The sequence below is a fragment of the Lonchura striata genome, chromosome 2, assembly GCF_050655825.1.
Source record: "Lonchura striata isolate lonStrDom1 chromosome 2, ASM5065582v1, whole genome shotgun sequence".
NCBI lineage: Eukaryota > Metazoa > Chordata > Aves > Passeriformes > Estrildidae > Lonchura > Lonchura striata.
In genome coordinates this window covers 119,634,405-119,652,500 of record NC_140704.1, presented here as the reverse complement: position 1 = coordinate 119,652,500, position 18,096 = coordinate 119,634,405, and the positions used below count along the sequence as shown (strand labels likewise).

Sequence of the window (18,096 nt, the reverse complement as noted above, 5' to 3'; positions counted from 1 at the left end):
ATTAAAACTCCTGGAAATATCCACTGTCAAATATATTATCCTAACTTTCAAATTTGTATAAGGTACATGGCTGTGTTTCCCCTTCTAATGAGCTGATTGTTTTTATATTACTCTTGATTCATAAGTATTTCAGTTATGTAACAATGTGTTCAATAATAGAAGAGGAGACAGCCTGAAGCATCTATCTTTTAAAAACTGGCATCTTTCCACAGGTCAGACACAGAAGCCTTGGTGCAAATGAAAAATTAAGACACGCTCTACATAGTTGGCAGAACCATTCATATAATTTAAAGTAAATATATTTAAATTAAATAGGCAAATTCCCAATTTTTAAGGAACTGTTGCTAATACAAGATTCTGTTGAGTAAATGCATGATGACTGATGCAACCAGTGAGCACACAAATCAGACTTACTTAGTGAATGTGTCTTCTGTGCTGTCATATATGAACAATTCTGCTCTTTCCAGAGGGATTTACACTGGATGTTTGAAAGCTTGCTGCCTCCTGTGGGCAGTCTGTTTAAGCCTCCTCCTTTGATTTGACTTCTCCAATCAGTTTTTAAAGTTCTATTAAAATGATTTTGAAACATAAGTAAATTTTGCTGGCCAATGTGCAGTTATCACTGTAGAGTACTTAAGGAAAGGGGCTGCATTTGTATTTCCTGCCAGCATTTCCCTTAATTTTCTGATGAATAATCTCAAAAATAAATACTAGATTTCTTTTTGTGTGTTTGTGTTATCAGCACAGCTGGATGCATAGCTATAATTCAAGTTATTTGTTGCCAAAGAGCTGACTCCTGACATACACTTCCTCTCAGTGCCCCAGTTTTGCCCCTCCTTCCATAGCTTGTTGCTGGGTTTGAACAGCCTAAGTGGCTTAAATGGTAAATTGAAGAGGACCAATGGGATCTTGTTCAGAAACAAAAGTTTGGGTTTGGGTTGGACAGTGAGTTAGGTAATGTTCATATCATTTTATTCTGGCAAGATTTTCTCATATAATGATATGCCAAGGTAGCATATAGAAAATGAAGCCTCTTGATCTGAGTGGGCATCTCAATCATCTGTTTTATGAAATTTGCATAATTTCAACCAGAAATGTCACTAATATTTAGCCAGAAACATAAAATATAGTCCTCTAAATTTGGGAAGACATTCTTAATTCAAAAATCTTCCATAACATTGTGTCTATAGATAGCTCAAATTTAAGGATAATCAGTTCTGAGGTTCCCACTGTGTAGACTCCATTTGAACTAGATTGAAATATGTTTATATAAACACAGGTGTAATGAAAATGCTCTTTAAAACAAAGAAAAATTTAAGCCTGTGTCGGTTCAGTGCTGTGCAGTTGGTTTAATGGTATTAATTTGCAGAGGGCTTTATCTCTGGAATGTAATAAAGGCCTAGGAAACTCCCCTAAACTGGAGAGCTGATTAACATCTCTTTCACTCCTATAGTCATGAGTTGAAAGTGATACCACTGGCAAAGTTCCTAGTATCACTGTGGTAAAGAAAATAAAGTATTTCTGCTAATTTTGTTTGTTTGCTTGTTTTGGGGTTGTTTTTTTCATGTTAATCAAAAGTGAAAAGGTGAGCTTGCTGAGGTTTCTGTGACCAGTAGGAAAAAAAAGGAGCTATTCCATGTCTTTCTGAATAGATCAAGTCCTGCTGATAGGAAAATCAGCTATGAAGAAAAAAACTTTAGCGTGGAGAGGAAAGACCCTAACCTTCCCCATCCCCAAAAAAAACCTAACAGATCTGAAAATATGGGCCACCATTTATTATGAATACATATGAGCTATACTTATGACTTGTAGTTGGATACAGGGAGTACAGCCTTCCCTGATGCTCTGGATGATAGATAATTGCTTTAATTAGAAATTCCAGATAATTGCTTGTATTGGAAGAAATGGTGCTCTAAACAGAGCTCTAACCCAGAAGTTGGGACAGGATGATGACTGGACTGGAGTAGAAGTTTTTGCTGCAGGGTTAAACTCAAGACTGCCTATTTCCCTTAAATTTCTCTTTACAGAAGAAGGTGACAAAACAACATTCCAGGAGAGCCCATTGCCAGCAGTGGACCACTTGCATCAAGGGGACCCCAGATGGTTGCTAAAATAGGCTTTCCAACGGCATGGAGAGAGGTGGCAGGAAAGTAGGAGTGGGTGTTTGAAGCTTGTAGCTGCTATTCACAGGACAAGCACATGTCCCATTCCTCATGCCTTTCCTCCAGGCACAGTTGCAACAGCCTTGTTCCTGTGATATGCTGGGTTTGCTGCAGATGTATCTAGGAATTTTGGGTTTGATATGCCAGTGTGCTAAGTCATTACAAGCATCTGAACCAAGCTCCTGGACGAGACAAATGAGTACCAGCAAATCACTGTTGAAGTAACTTCTCTCAGGAAGTTATGTCTCTTTGCCTTACATGCACACAATACTGAGCATGGAAATATCACATTGGCTGAAAATGTAGGGTGAATAGGGTGCTCTGCAGATGCTTTTGAATATCTATTAGCATACAACTTGGATTCTGCCTAGCTGTACTGAAATAGTACAATAGTTTATGTCTTCAGAAAAAAAATAGAGAAACACAGGAGATACTATAATTTGAATTATGTTATTTGGTGTGTCATTACAGCTTTTGCTATTCTAATCATACGTTTAAGTGTAGTGAACAATGATTTATAGGTGATGTGGCATCAAATACACTCTTAAATGGTTCACAAGCAACAACCATTTTGTGATTATTTAGTATTTAATCAGACAACAACCATTTATTTAAAATTCTTAACCCATAAAACATATATTACATTATTATATACCTACACATGACACACCTTGGATTGTGGAGCCTGCTAGTGCTTTGTACTTCTTTCTTAATAAGTGAAGAAAATGTCCTACTGGCAGTTAAATGATTCCACCATTTTTGAAGTATTACTAGTTAATTACACATTTGAAACACAAAGTATCAGAAATAAAGCCTGGTCCATCCATATGGGACATGCTAAAAGAGGTGTACAAATAAGCAAATATGCTAAGTGCCTCCCATATCTGTCAATATTTGATTTAGGAATACTTGCTTTTAAAAGCAAACTCTCTTAAACTCTCACAGGACAGTATGAAAAAGAGAAAATAGATGTTAATACTTTCTACTTGCAAAATCTGGGGAGAGAAAACTCTTTTGAGGCCATATGTCTTTCGGGACATTAGAAAAGACACTGTTGAACATAAATGTCATCTTTTCACAGCTAATGAATCCCTCCTGGAAGCTGTAGGCTATATGGATCCAAGTTCACCAGGATTACTGTTACCAAATCTAAGTGTACCAGCAGGGATAGTGCTGGTCCAGGAGAGCATTGTGGATGTTATCCCTTCCTTAATTTATCTTCTTTGCTGTTTAGTTATTGTGGTATTAGATCTTAAACTCGCTTTAGACAGATTTTTTTTCATCATGGATTTTATATAATAGTATTAGCAACTAGCTAGTGTATGCATTGTCCCTAATACTTTTAATTGGCTTTGCAAAATTTATACATTGTTGTTGAATAAATGTGATGTTCTCTTTGCCATGTTTAAGACTTCTCTCCAGTTAGTGAGGGTCTATTTTACTGTATTTCCCCTTGGAGAAATGGCTGCACCATGGCTTGTAAAAGTGCAGGCAAATGCAACTTACAGAGGTCAGTAGACTTGCACCAGCTTGCCATTAAGAAGAAAGCAGGGGCAAAGGGAGAGCAAACTCCTGTGCTGGAGGTGAGAAACACAGCTGGAATACATGGGTAGAATCAAAGTCCTCACACCTAACAGTAATGATATCACTGTCAAACCCTGTTCTGTTTTCATTTTGGGGGATTTTACTTTGGCCTTTCCAGTCTAGACTTACTGTTCTATTTTATACTAAGATATTTGGTAAAGAGATTTAAAACTTTTCAGGAAAAAACAAAGCAGCCAAAACCATGGCAATGTGCATTAGAGGAGGTTTTTCTGTGTTCACCAGCTCACTGAAAACATTTAATACTGTTTGGTTTTTACTGATTTTAGTTTATATATACATGCTCGTACAGAGAGTAACCTCAGGCATCAGGAGGACATTATTACTATGATGACTAATGAAAAATCCCTTTGTTTATAATTGGCCATTGATTCTCCCCTTGTCCTTCTGCATGAATTCATACACCATATTTGTTATAGGGAGAGAGAAATGTCCCTGTAACACATATTAGCCTCCATTTGGAAACACATATTAGGGAAAACCTTTTTTTCCAATAGCTGCTCTTTGAAATTGTGCCCTCATACTCATCCTTTCTGGTGATACTTTTCAGGAGCAGAATGTATTTAAATCCTTGCATTTCCAGAATTAACAAAAGCGGCACTCAGAGCAGGACTGCTGTGCTGAAGAGGGGCAGGAAGGGTGGGAGTATTCTCTGTGCTATAAATCTCCTAACTGTGGGCATGGGATGTGCAAAGACTGATCACTTTGCAAAGGAGTTGGCTGTTCTCAGAAAAGCAGAGCAAGCTTTCAGGCTGAACCATTGCAACTGATCTCTTTAACCCTTTATTATACTCACCATTTCCTTTTTAGAAATACGCACATACCAACCCTATCCCACAAATGAGCCTACCTGCTGTACAAAAACTGTAGATAAATAATAGCAATTATCCACCTTGGTGCATTATTCTGACTTTGCCTGTGGCTTTTCCTTGGGTCGGATTGAGGTGGGTGACTTAATGGCAGCAGACAACAAAAGACTAACAGTTGTTTGGTGGAGTTACTAATTCAGATAACTGACAAAATATATGTATAATTCAGTTTATAAATTAAGAAAAAAATAGAGTTTTTAAAAAATTTCAAATGCACTTTTATAAACACAAAGTATACTCATGCTGAGTATGTACTGTTTCTTTTTCTTTCTAGCCGAGTAAATGTATGGCACTCCCCTAAGCATAAAAGTGGTATCTTTCTTCACTGTGTAATTCTTGGTCTGAGTAGCAGGGAGTAAAATGAACCATTTTGTGCCAATATTAATTTTATAAATTACATTCCTTTTCCACAATTCCCATGGAAAAGGTATTCAGCTAGATGAACACTCCTGGAAAATTTTAATAGGACCCTTGAAATCTGCTTGAGTTCAATTTCTCTTAAAAAATATTTCTAAGGGAAAAGTATCATAGATTCTTATGCCTTAGAGGCATTTTTTCCTCCATACATAATGGTGAGACTTCCCTTGTATAATATATGGGTCTTGAAAATACTCTCTATTATATTGTAGGTTGTGCTCAGAAGTATGTGGGTTTGGCTCTTTTTGTTTGTTTTATATGACTTTTATTGTTATTACTGACCAGTGCTCATCTGATTTTCATAGCCCTTTATGTTTGCTCTTTTTTTTTTTTTTTCCAGTCTTTTCCTGGCCCAAGTCTTGAAAGTGAAGATTTTAACATACCTCCTATAACTCCTCCATCATTGCCTGACCACTCCCTGGTGCACTTGAATGAGATAGAGTCTGGGTACCACTCTCTGTGTCATCCCATGAACCACAATGGCCTCCTTCCATTCCACACTCAAAACATGGATCTACCTGAAATTACAGTTTCCAACATGCTTGGCCAAGACGGGACACTGCTTTCCAATTCCCTCTCTGTGGTAAGCACTTTTAGTCTTTCCCTTCTGTTCTATTTTAAGTGCAAAATCATGGAAATACAGACACGTTTGAAATCCTTCAAGGGGGCCAACACTTGCCCCACTCAAATTTTGGAGGGCCCTGGCGTGACTTTGGGTGTTACATTGCATTCCCTGTGTCAAATCCTCCCCCCAGCAGAGGCGAGGGCAGATTTTCAGCTGAGTTCCTCAAAGCCAGAGTGTTACCTTCCACCAGCTTGGGTAGAAGGTTATCCTTTACAGGATGTAAATAATGACAGAAAGAGGCTCAAGGCTCTGACTTCTGCTGGAGCAGGGTTGGGATCCAGATGGTTGTTGTTCTGTATTTGTCTGATGAGGCTCTTTCCATTCTCATTTGCATGTGCTGAGAGATGTACAAAAATTTAATATCTCCTTTCTTGTTTACCGCACGTTTGGAAAACAGCAAATGTTATTTCTGATTCTAGGCCAAATCTTACAGCCTTTTTACAGTTCCCAGTCCTTAGCCAGCCAGAATCAAATTGAAATGACTGGACAACTTGCTTATAAAGTCTGTCAGATAGTCATTATGGTCATAATCTTGTGAAACCTGATATTATAAATCACTTATTTGAATGTTAAATTGCTTGCAACAACTGCAGAGCTACTTTACACGTTACATTTTCAAGTGGGCTCTACAATTAATTAGTATACTTCGTGCATAGCAACTCCAGACAGGATTATTTCATATTGATGTACAATTCTAGCCCAAAGAGTTAAAAATCTCATGAAAGAAGATGGAGCCTGACATTGCATCCCACAGCATTTAAAGCACTTGGTGGGCTAAATGGGCTGCCCAGGACCCAGGAGCTGCAGATCCCAACAGTCAAAGATAAGAATCTATTGTTCCTAGAGATAAAGGGTCTTTTCTCAACAAAAGTTCTGCACTTAGGGACTGAGGCTATTTAGGCTTCCTAGCTTGCTAGCTCCCCACGACATTATCTAAAAAACATAAATCAGTCCTGGGAACCTGAGAGCTGACACAACACATGGAGATTTGGGTAGTGAAGGATTTAGGTTCAGCTTTCGTCAGCCCCTCAGACTAACAGTCCCAGAGCCAGGGGCCATGGTGACTGGAAAAGACTTAGATTACAACAGAAATCTGCTTTGTCACATAGCTTCATTGCAACTTAATTGAAATAAAGCTACCTTGATGAGCTCTGCAATCCCTCCGAGGATGTCCAAAAACAGAAGGCACAAGTATTGGCATCTTATATGTTGCACAGTTGTTATTATTGATTTACTAGGATGTTGCACACTTTGTGTTTGAGGTCAGAATCTGACCCCAGGGTTATGCTCAATAATGGGAGGAGTGCAGGAGAGGCAGATTTATATAGAAAAATAGAAATATGCTCTATGGAAAGAGCCTGTATCTTCCATGCTTGTCTACAAAGATGATGGCATGCATTAAAGAGCTTGAGTGAAATCTTGTGTGGGGTTCTGAGAATCAGAGCTATGAGAGGACTTGAAAATGTAGGAGAAATGCTTAACACTCTAGTCAAGGCAGGCAGTATTTCATTATATTTACCTCTTTTGAGCCATGGTTATGGCTCAGAACTATGCATTCTTTTAAGCTGTGATGTTTCATATTAACCTTTTGCAACAAGCTCTGAACAAAGGGCCTTGAGAGTGTGTAGATCATTGCAGTGAATAATCGCATTGAGGGAAAATACAAAAAAAGTTGAATAATATACTAGGTAATTTTGCTATTAGTGAAGATCAGAAGAGATGAAAATCAGATGTTAAGAAAATATATGCTGAGTTTTGACAATAATTTCTGAGAATTTGTTCAATAAATAAAGCATGATCCTTCAAGTGTCATGTGCTAAGTCAACTGTTATCCCTAACTTGCATGTCCCTTTTGCACAAGAGCACCTCTTGCCTAGCAATAGCTTGAATTCAAGCTGGCTTGTCTGTGCAGGGGATGAAGCTACAGCTCATGATAGTATGACTGGTACAATGCTAAAACCTCAATTTCATACAGTTCAAACACTGTTTGGCAGTATAGCTCCTCTGATTTGAATTTGATAACTTGAGAGAAATTAACCTGAGGAAAATAATTTAACTCTTCAGTGAATTCAGGGGCTTCTTTAGTTAATAGAATGACCCCGTTGTTCTTTTGGCTTTGCACTAATGAAGAAAAACAGGGGATTTTGTAGAGTTAACATTCTTTACTTAGTTTTGAATCTTTATAATCCAGAACATTTAACTTTTTTTTTTCAATATGACTCTTTTCTTATGGTATTACTCATCTCCAAGTTTCCTTTTTACTATCTCATCAAACTCTGATCCATTTAACATGTTCTTGTCTAAATCACTATTGCCTCATATAGAACATAATTTATAAGTTTCTCCAATCTATCAACCCTTGGTTCCATAAAATTTCTAGTATCTCAAGTACTGTTTAGTGTACTTGGAAAACATATGTCTCACTTCATTTTTCAGGGCACTAATGGATATTTTTAGAAAAAATATTCTTAGAAACAAATCTGTTGGCTGTTCTTTATCCCTAATTAATTTCATATCTTCAGCAATTTTTACTTAAATTGGGACAAATTCAGCTGCATTGCAATGTGCCTCTAATAGAATTTGTTAATTTTTTTCTTTACTTTAAACATCCCTCTTTTTAGCTAGTTTTTAACCCAAGTTGGTATTTTAGCAATAATACCTTCTATTTTATCTGTGTTAGAACTAGTGAGTGTTTTCCAGTTTATTTTTATAGACAGAACATTACTTAATGCTAGCCAAATGTGAGAAAGGAATATCAGTGAGCTCAGAAACAGTTGGAAAATTGTTCATACACTAAGTATAGTGGTTTTCTTCCATCTCAACTACCAGGTGTTTTCAGATGAGGATTTCTGTGATTTTGGACAGATTGAAAATTGAGGATGTACCCTTCCTAAAACCCCATCAGAAGTCTCTGTTTCATACTGTGCGGTACTCCCTCCAACCTGCAGATAAAATCCCTTTCAGTAAGGATGGCAGGATTTACCCCAATCTCTCTAAGAATTCTCCTCTGCAGAAGTGCTTAAATACACACAATAAGAGCCCACTACCAGCTCAGTGAATTTGTACTAGGGATTGGCTTCTTACAGATTCTTATACTGTGGGAATTCTTTCTAAAAAAAATTTGCAGTGCTGGGAGATGAAAATTTCTCATTGCCATTGACAGTGTCTTAAATTTGGAATTAACCTTCTTTGAAGTTTTTTTGATTGATTGGACTTTCATACTGCATGCTGAATATTTTAAAAAAAAGAAATCAAACAACCAAACCACTAAAATTTTTCCTTCTCATTATTCTGCTGTCAGTTCACATATTTACTTCTATGTTGTAAATTTCTGTATTCTTAGTTGACATACAGAGTATACACATGCACATTAATTTCTATCATGCTGTCACATACAGATTTCTTTAGGTGCTCATTATATCTGGATATCAGGGCTTCAGAAATCTACAAAACTTGTGCAGAATGTGAGTCACGGTGGTATTAACCCACAGTCCAACCCCCCATGGGAGCCCTCTAAAATCCTCCTTCAAAATGCATATTACTTCTATCCTGCTTCTTAATTGGATGCAATTTAATATAGATAGAAGTGTTTGTTTAGTGAAAATGTACTTATGGTCCTGTGAATATGTTTGCTTCTATGTAATGGAATAGGGATCCCTTTCTGGTTTCCTGCCAGTTGAAAACTCTGTGGGTTTGGTTAGATTCCAGCTGGGGCTTGACCTGCCAGCTTTTTTCTGTTGGTGTGAGTTTTTCTGAAATATCCCAAAGGATATTTTCAAGGACCTCAAGAGTTACCCTTCTAACATTTGCAAAAAATGCATGTTGTATAAGAATATGTATTTATCCATAAAAATACTTTTGGATGTGCTCTATAAAATTATTTTTTCTGTGTATCAGTAGACATTCTAGCTTCTTTAGTGTATCCTGTAGATAGCTGTTTTTTCTGCAAGAAAACAGGGTTAAAAAATCACAGTGCTGTTTTTACATAGTTGGAAAAAAAACCCAACCTATTTTTGGAATGCTTTCATTTGTAATCTTGTGCTGATCATTTTGAAAATGTGGCTCATGATGGTATACCATAGAACATTTACAAGAAAGAAATAAAAGATTTTAATTTCTTGAAATGCTTCAAATTTCTGGGTTTTAAGTTTAAAGTGGAAAAGATGTTAAAGACAATAAAATCAGGGGTTTGATTTTCCAAATGCTCTACTTGTGCTGCAACAAAAGCCAGCATAATGTATATAACTTAGGTTTATTGTCATTTTTAGTATACAGTCAAGGCACACTTTGAATTGAAAGGCTACTGTACAACTGTTTTGACAACCACCACATCAGTAGGTAATGTGCAGGACATATGAAACTGAAGCAAAAATGTTTCTTTAGGTCTATAGGGAGTGCAGTACATCAAGGAATTCAGATATATTAGAACAGCATGAATTTCTAATATGTTGCTCTTATGGAAAAAACCACTGGCATATTGAATAATGCTGCTTTCAAAGCAGAGCAGAAAATGTGATTACAGACAATTTCAATGCTGTTTTTAAAATAAATATTTTTGAAATCTTGAGGTGTTTTATTTCATGTAATGCATAAAATATATAACAGTGTGCTAGAGCTAAAGATCTTCTAGGTCACGGAAGAGTAGATGATGTCAGCTATAATTATTCAAATGTGGAATAATAGAAGCATTAGTTTAAAATAAAATGCATGTCACAAAGGCCCATGTCCTTATATTAAAAAAAGCAATAAAAAGCTGACTTTTTTTTTGCACACTTAGACAGAAGAATAAAGGCAATGAATAATTTTTAACATTATGCCCCAATTCATCAAAGCCTGAACAATTACATTATACTTTTTCATGAATTATATTTTTAGATATGCAACCCGTGAGAGATTAATATCTTAAACAAAATGTGGCATTGTATAACAGGGAAGAAAGCAGACAGCTACTTTTTTTTTCTTGCCATTTTTAATCTCAGATAGAATGAAGTTAGTATTTCTTATTCACAGTACAGTTACTAATAAATACAGTAAAGAATACTGTTGTATCTGAGATGCATTTAAGAGATTTTGTTTTACTGGTTTCATACATGTTATTTTAAATTCAGTACTCATTACTCATCTTGAGGCTGACCTGTACAGCTGATGCTTTTCTCTTGCACCTTTAAGTGTTAGTGGAAACTACTGAGTCAAATAGAAATTCATTATTTCTGATAAACAAGATAAATTACTTTCATAACAAAAAAAAAAAAAAAAAAAAAAAAAATTGTGTCTCCTAACCTAAGTGTTGAGATTTGAATCATGTTTGGATACTTTTTTCTAGCTTGTATTGCATGCCAGTGGTAGCAGATATGTTTTGTCTCTGGTGAATACTTCACATTTGTGCCTCATTACTAGTCTCTGGTCTTCAGTTTACATCAAAATTTACTGTTATGCTACACAAACCTGCTGCTACCCCAAATTTTATTGCAGTGAATTATTACCATCACAACCACCAAATCATAAAGCTAAGGTCATGGAACATCTTGTGTTAAAGTTGTTCGATTTTTTCCTCTTATTAAGCAACTTTGTATTCTTCTTTTCCATTAAAAAACAAACAAACAAACAAAAAAAAAACAACCCAACGACAAAAAAACACCACCATGTTTTCCAAGTAGATTTTTTTTCTTCACTGAAATAAACCTTGCATGGAAAATGGTTACAATAGGTAATGTATGTTTTGTCAAACTCCCTGACCAGATCATGTCCATCAGCATAACTGTACTGTCTCTACTAGAATTATGATTACTTATTCCATCAAGGGCTCTGAGACATAATTTTTATCTTTCTTTTCTCCTGATATCTGCTCCACACTTTTGTCATCAGAAAGACAACAGAAAAGATATGTAGAAGAGCTGATTAAGATGGTATTTGATCAACATTTCATAAATACCTGAATATTGCACATCTGCTACTAGAAGGCTTTTTACTGTGCTACAAAATCTTATGATGTCAGAAATTACAGCTGTATAAAATCAGAGTGGAAACAAAGTGTGCATTTTTAGCAGTGATAGAGATAAGCCATTCAGCTGTAGTGTACTGTGGAAGGTCGTTGTTTCTCTGTGCCTCAGGATTAAATTCAAATGGGAGATCTCTCAAAAAAGATGTGCTCTATCTGGGACTGGACTCAGAGACCCCACACTACAGTACAGCTTTTCCCAGAGAACATCAGCAGAGTTTAGCACTCTGTGGATGCAGGCTACTGATAGACCCGACCTTCTTCAGGTCAACTAAAACAGGACTGTGAAAGTATTTGTTGAGCATTTTTTTCTGGTCCTTAAGTAGTATCTGGTAAAGTTATACTCTCAGTCTCTAAGTACTAAGAGCTTGCCTTAAAGATAGATCAAGTAAATATTTGCACATAGCTGTAGGAAAATATTTGTACACCAATGACCAGGAGTCTTTTTAGAATAATTCCAGGTCTCATTTTTAAAATTGAAAATGAAGTTGTTGATTTACTGTCAGTTGGGAAACACAGCATCCTGCTTATTTTAGTGTGGTTTTTGAGAATCCATGTGGCTCACATATTTCACAAACTCAGTCAGAAAACAACTTCAGTATAGTTAAAGAAGAAATGACAAAGTGGCATATATCTTAGTTTTGAAAATAGCCTTCTATAGAAAATACTTTGGTGACCTTTTTCAGAGTGGTTACCCATTGTTTGATCAGAATTGATTTGCTACATATAAGAAGTAAGAAAAATAAATAAGTTTAGTTGTATTAGTTTTTTTCTTGGACTTTAACCAGATAGACACAGGCGAAGACAAGATGAATGTGGTGCCGAGAGAAAGACTTCAGTTGTGGGTGGTAGATTATACAACACCTCACATGTGAAGTACTCACAGGAGTGATTAATGCATAAGCAGCATCATAGCTGCAAGTGTCAAACAAAACAGATAATAGAGTATGCAAATAGAGGAAACATAACTCTCAGAAAATGTCAGAAATTCAGGGGCTTCAGCAGCAGAGATTGTTGACTTTAATCTGCTGCTTTTAACATTGCATGTAGTTGTCGAGAACAGCATGATAATGAAATGTTTCTGAAGACTCACACTTTGGCAAAAAAAATCTTAGTGATCTTAAGTCCTGTATATGGAATAGAAGTGAAATGTCTTTCTCAAACCTGTGAACATACTTGTATGAAGACAAAAAGGAAGGAGAAGCCCACAGTGCAGATGAAAGGGAGGGCTTTGTGCATCAGGTGGAGTAGCCTCTATTTCTACCTGTTTCATCATTTAAATGCATGAATTTGTATTCTTTGAAACGCAAAAGCAGCTGAGAAGATTGCACATCCCTCATGAATTTGAACTGCATTCACCATCTCATCCCATGTTGTTCAGTACTAGAAAGGTGTGTGGACAAAAGCAGTTCCACTACAGAATGTTCTGTCTTAGCTCTAGGTGCCACGTGCATGCTGGAAATTCAGCTGTCACCTGCTAGAGTGTGAATTCCCCTTAAATCTTGCATATGTAGAGTCATAGATGTTTAGCAAAATTTTTTCTTCATTTTCAGGGAAAAAGCACATTTGTGGCTTTTGAAGGAAGTTGAAGGAATTTAAATGGTCCAATTAATAATCATGGGGGCGGGGGTGGTTTATCTCCTTTAGTGGTTTTTACAGAGTTTTAAGTATCATTGTTTGAGTTTACCAGTGATCTTTTACATGAGGAATGGAAGAAAAATATTTTGCTTGTTTGTGTTTTGAGATTTGAAGAAATAATCAGAAGTAAAAAAATAACTCATTTGTTATTTTTATCCCTTTTGCTTTCACAAGGCAATTAAGAAACGCTAAAAGTGTAAGAATGTCTACTCTTCCCTAGTCCTTTTAACATAAAGATTCATTTTAGATTGATGCTTGCCCCTCTGTTCCCCCTTCCACCTCCTCTTCATTTGTTCAAAGCCTGTTCTAGCTAAATGCCATGTTGGGATTGCCTGTGGGCAGTGTGTAAAATCTTTAACCTCCACTGCTCCTGTGATGCTGTACTTCAGCTACATGCATGTGACCCAGGATCTCTGTAGCCTCACTCACACACCTTTGAACTGCACTTTTGGCACATTGTACATGCTGTTGCCTCTATATCTGTACACTAAAGATAAGAAAATTAATTTCCTTAATTCATTTGCTGTGCATATCATGTATAGATGCAGTCAGAAAAAAGGACTTAAGGTATAGAGTGGCAGCAAGAAGCATTATGGAGTGAGGAACACCTCTAAGGCATGTTTGTCCATATTTTTCCGCTACAAAATCCCCTCAATGGATGCTTTTCATCTAAAGTGAACAAAAGAATTTCACTTTATCTTACATATTATCGGGATGTATCCAAAATTCCTCTTTCGACCAATATGCAAGGACATAAAAGACTCAAAGGAGATGTTATAGGCGGTGATGGGCATTCTGTGTGCCTGCCCTGACCCAGAGCTGAAGTGAACTGCAGTGCTTAGAGTACATACACACATATACATGGATGAACATATATACATATATATGAACATTTATATGCCTGTGTATGTATCTATAAGTATGTACCACACTGTTAATCACTGAAGCCCTCTGCTGGAGTTTAACAGACAGGATGCAGCATCTGCAACGTCCCCCTTCTCCCCAGATTGTGGATCCACGTTGTTGCTAAATAGAGACTGAAACTAAATCCAAATTATTCAAGTAAATGCCACGGATTTAATTAATGTATTGCACAAGGCTGCATTATGCAATATTTTTTACCAAATCCCTGAGTTATACATGAGTCTACAGTGTCTGACAGTAGCTTTGATAATGGGTACTTTTGCTAATTGAGTTAATGAAGGAAGTAGCCTAGTTGCTAAAGTGAAACATGGGATACCTAATAGATAAGATGAAACAGCTTCATTTCACATCTTCAAATTCTGCTTCCTGACAGTAACAATATTGGGGTATAGGTACTTTCACTTCATCCTTACAAAAATCATGTAAACTGAAAAACCTTTAAAAGTAGATATTACAGTCCCTTAGCCAAAAAAGGCCTGCTCATGAAGTATTTACAGGATCAGGCCCTTGAAGAGAATGCAATTCTTTTTTATTTGGAGATGTGACTTCCTTCTAATACATTTTAAGATTACCTTCATTCACACATAAAGAACTTCAGAGATTAACTCAGTTACTAAGCTTTAGTTTCCAAGACATGCCTTAATACTCAAGTGTGGGATCTCAGCTTAATGAATTTTATGACACTCCCCTTTCTTATGTAGTAGCATAAAAACTGTTTAGTGCAATAGGCTTAGTCCTTATCTGGTTATTAAGTGCAGCTTAAGTTACCTGACAGAAAGTACATAGTGTAAAATAACCACTGGCAAAACTTTTCAAAGTTATTTTTTGTACACAAAATAACTGACAGCATTTGAAAAATAATGCCATTGGCACTCTGTTCTTCTGAAGCACCTTTTTTGTGCATTGAAGTGATCTGCAGTACTAATTAGCTGAGAAGGTAGTTTACTCGTAACAGTGCAAGTAGATGTCCGCAATATCAGTCCCTCCTATCTGTTGAGTGCTGTACTTGGAGAAAAACATTTACTTTAGGAGAGAAGGTGAGAAAAACATTTGATTTATTAAAAAGCTAGAAAAATTTAATTCAGCATATACAAAGACAAATGAATCCCAAGCTGAAAAAGAAATATCTTAAAGGAGGAGGATGAAAATGACTGTGTAGGGGGACCCGTAATAATGAAAGTGTTACCAGGAGCTAATTTCATGTTTGATGCTCAGTAATACAAAGCTGGTTAGCAGTGTGGTGAGAGTCAGCTCTCAGAACTAGCAGATGTCCTCACATGTAGTAAAAGCAGGACTTAACCGCCATGTGCTACACATCTAATATAAAGTTTTTACAGTGACTGTATATTATGGTAGCTGAGACTTTTAAGCTCTCAAGCAACCTGGAAGTGATACAGCAACCTTATTTAAGAGACATGAAAAAGATGCAGGCGTTGCTTTGCTTGTCCTTGAAATGCTGTCAGCTCTAGGGAGAAGTGAAGTATCTGTTTAACCACAGAGTGTGATGATCCACTGCCCCAGATTTCCAGTCCAAGCCCTTACAGGCCTGTTCCATAGCACACGTGTTTCTTCTCACTTGTCATCAGCTTTTGTGAATGCAAGGAGAGAAAAACTCACAACGGGGAAGTTCTCTGCCAAGGACCTGGCCTATGTAATTTCAATTGTGGCTGGCATTGTTGCACTGACTTCATCATTTGTGGCCTCTGCCTCTGAAGTGCATTTTAGGAGCTCTGTGCCTGACTCAAAACCTCAGTGGGATTTTCAGAAATATTCTGGCTTAATGTTGATCCTGTCCTACTCTAGCTATCCCAGAGTTTCAAAAGAAATAGAATTAACTCTACAACAGATGCTTTCATTTGTTCATAAGTTGTGAGAATTTAGATTTTACATTATATAAAATTAAAGGTGTGTCAACAAAATTGTTTGTCAATAATGACCACACTAATAATGCCATCATAATTCTGAAATGTTTTTCTTTGTAACATTTGGAAAATCAGTGCAAGCTCTAACAAGACTGAAGAGAAAAACCATGATCTAATGTCCTGATTGAAAACAATTTTTATTGTTTTGATTATAATTAAAGATAATACAGGAAAGCTGTGCACTAGAGAAAAGTCACATGAGTAACCTGACCTCTTAGATCCTGGCTCAGTGCAGCCCTAATGTTGTGTTACTTACCAAATCACAGAAATTGGTCCAGAGGGAACTATAATGTCCCCCATGTAATGTAGTCAAAGATAGGATTTTAAAAGGTCATCTCATTGAAAGCAGGATACTCCATAGTTCTGTCATTTCTGACAGATCTTATTTTTAGAGAATTCATCTAGACTTCTTATTCACGCTCTGGATAGAGATTCTCACCCTTAAAAAATCACCATACATAACATCCAGCAGGCATTGGAGATTAATGAAGATCATTTAATATTTAAAATATTCTGTTATTTATTTTTAAGCTGTGCTTATATTTATATATTTATATTTATATTTATATTTATATTTATATTTATATTGGGTATATTGGTCTAAAACGTTGATGGAACAACTAAAAAATAAATAATCAAGAAGATGTGTATTAACTCAGACTGTTTTGGTTCATAGCTGACTTGACCATTTAAGAAACAGTAGGAAAATAATCAGCTTTCCCCAAATCTTATTAGCGTATAATCATAATCCAGACTGTATTAGCCCATAAACTACACTGAGCAAAATAACTCTTCTTGAAGGTTCAGCTATAGTGCTATTTTATGAAATTGTTTATGTGCACATTTTAAATATTTTATTTATTTATCATCATCCATTACTTAGAAAGTTAGGCTGAAGGAATGGATGTTTATGATACCTAAGGAATGTTACTGCAAGTAATGGGATAAAAATAAGCAATGGTTGAGAGTTGGGAAAAAACCCTTTTAATAGTCTGCCAGGTAGTGTTAAAGCACTGGAACATGTACATATGGGAAAATCCTGCACTGGCTGAGAGATGGGTTGGATGATTTAATAGACCTTTCTTTGGGATGTAATTTCTGTAACTGGATGATACATACACTAGTGTTCAGATATTTGGACTTGTTTCTTGTTTGTCTGGCAAATTGTTTCTTGTGAAAGGTTATAAATTACAATAAATAGACTTTGCAGAAGATGAGCTACATGATATTCTTGGAAAGAATTTTTCAGCTGATATCCAGACATTAATGCCAAAGCAGAAAAAAACCAATAGAGTCCTAATCCCATGTCTTTGCTTGAGCACAGTGCTAGGATGGTGCACTGCCATAAATAATATTTACATTGAATAGAGTTTTCTGTATTCTAACAGCAATTTAGGATAGAAAGGGCAAAACAGAGAAACAAGTGTTATTTACTTAGAAGAATTTTTTCCTTCTGATTTTGCAACAAAGAATTCACTGCTAGGGATGGAGGGAAGGACAGGGAAAGAATGGAAAGCAAGCATTTATAAAAATGTTGATGTAGTTATAATTAGATCCATTTTAGAACCAAAAGTTTTATGCAGAAACTGACAGAAGGATACGCAATAATTATAGTTTGCTGACAAGCTGAATAGAGTTTCCTTTTTTTATCTTGTGGTTTTAGGAAACCAAACTGTAAATAAATATGCAGTTTGACAGATTGTAATTGCAATCAGCAAGGCGTCTTTTCATTTAATCAGATAGTGTTATTAAAATGGGGTTACAATTAAACATTTTATAGTGTGACGTAGAACTCTATTAAAATTCTCCAGCAAACAGTAATTATCATTTGATGCTTCTGCAACCGATTTCCATTTGCAGAAACATTATTGGCTGTGACCTTCCAGTGGTTAGGTCTCAGTTTGCTGTTCTCTTCCTACTTTGATACATGATATTAAGT

General features: G+C 36.2%; 1 protein-coding gene across 6 annotated transcripts in view; it reads left to right on the top strand.

Moving 5' to 3' along the window:
* Positions 1-18,096, top strand: part of TOX (thymocyte selection associated high mobility group box) — a 218,119-nt gene that overhangs the window by 125,227 nt on the left and 74,796 nt on the right. For all 6 annotated transcript variants that reach the window (XM_085573843.1, XM_085573842.1, XM_021555662.3 and 3 more), the window contains one exon: positions 5,391-5,633. In XM_085573843.1, the coding sequence (XP_085429969.1) occupies positions 5,391-5,633 (243 nt within the window). The remainder of the gene's footprint in view (positions 1-5,390; positions 5,634-18,096) is intronic.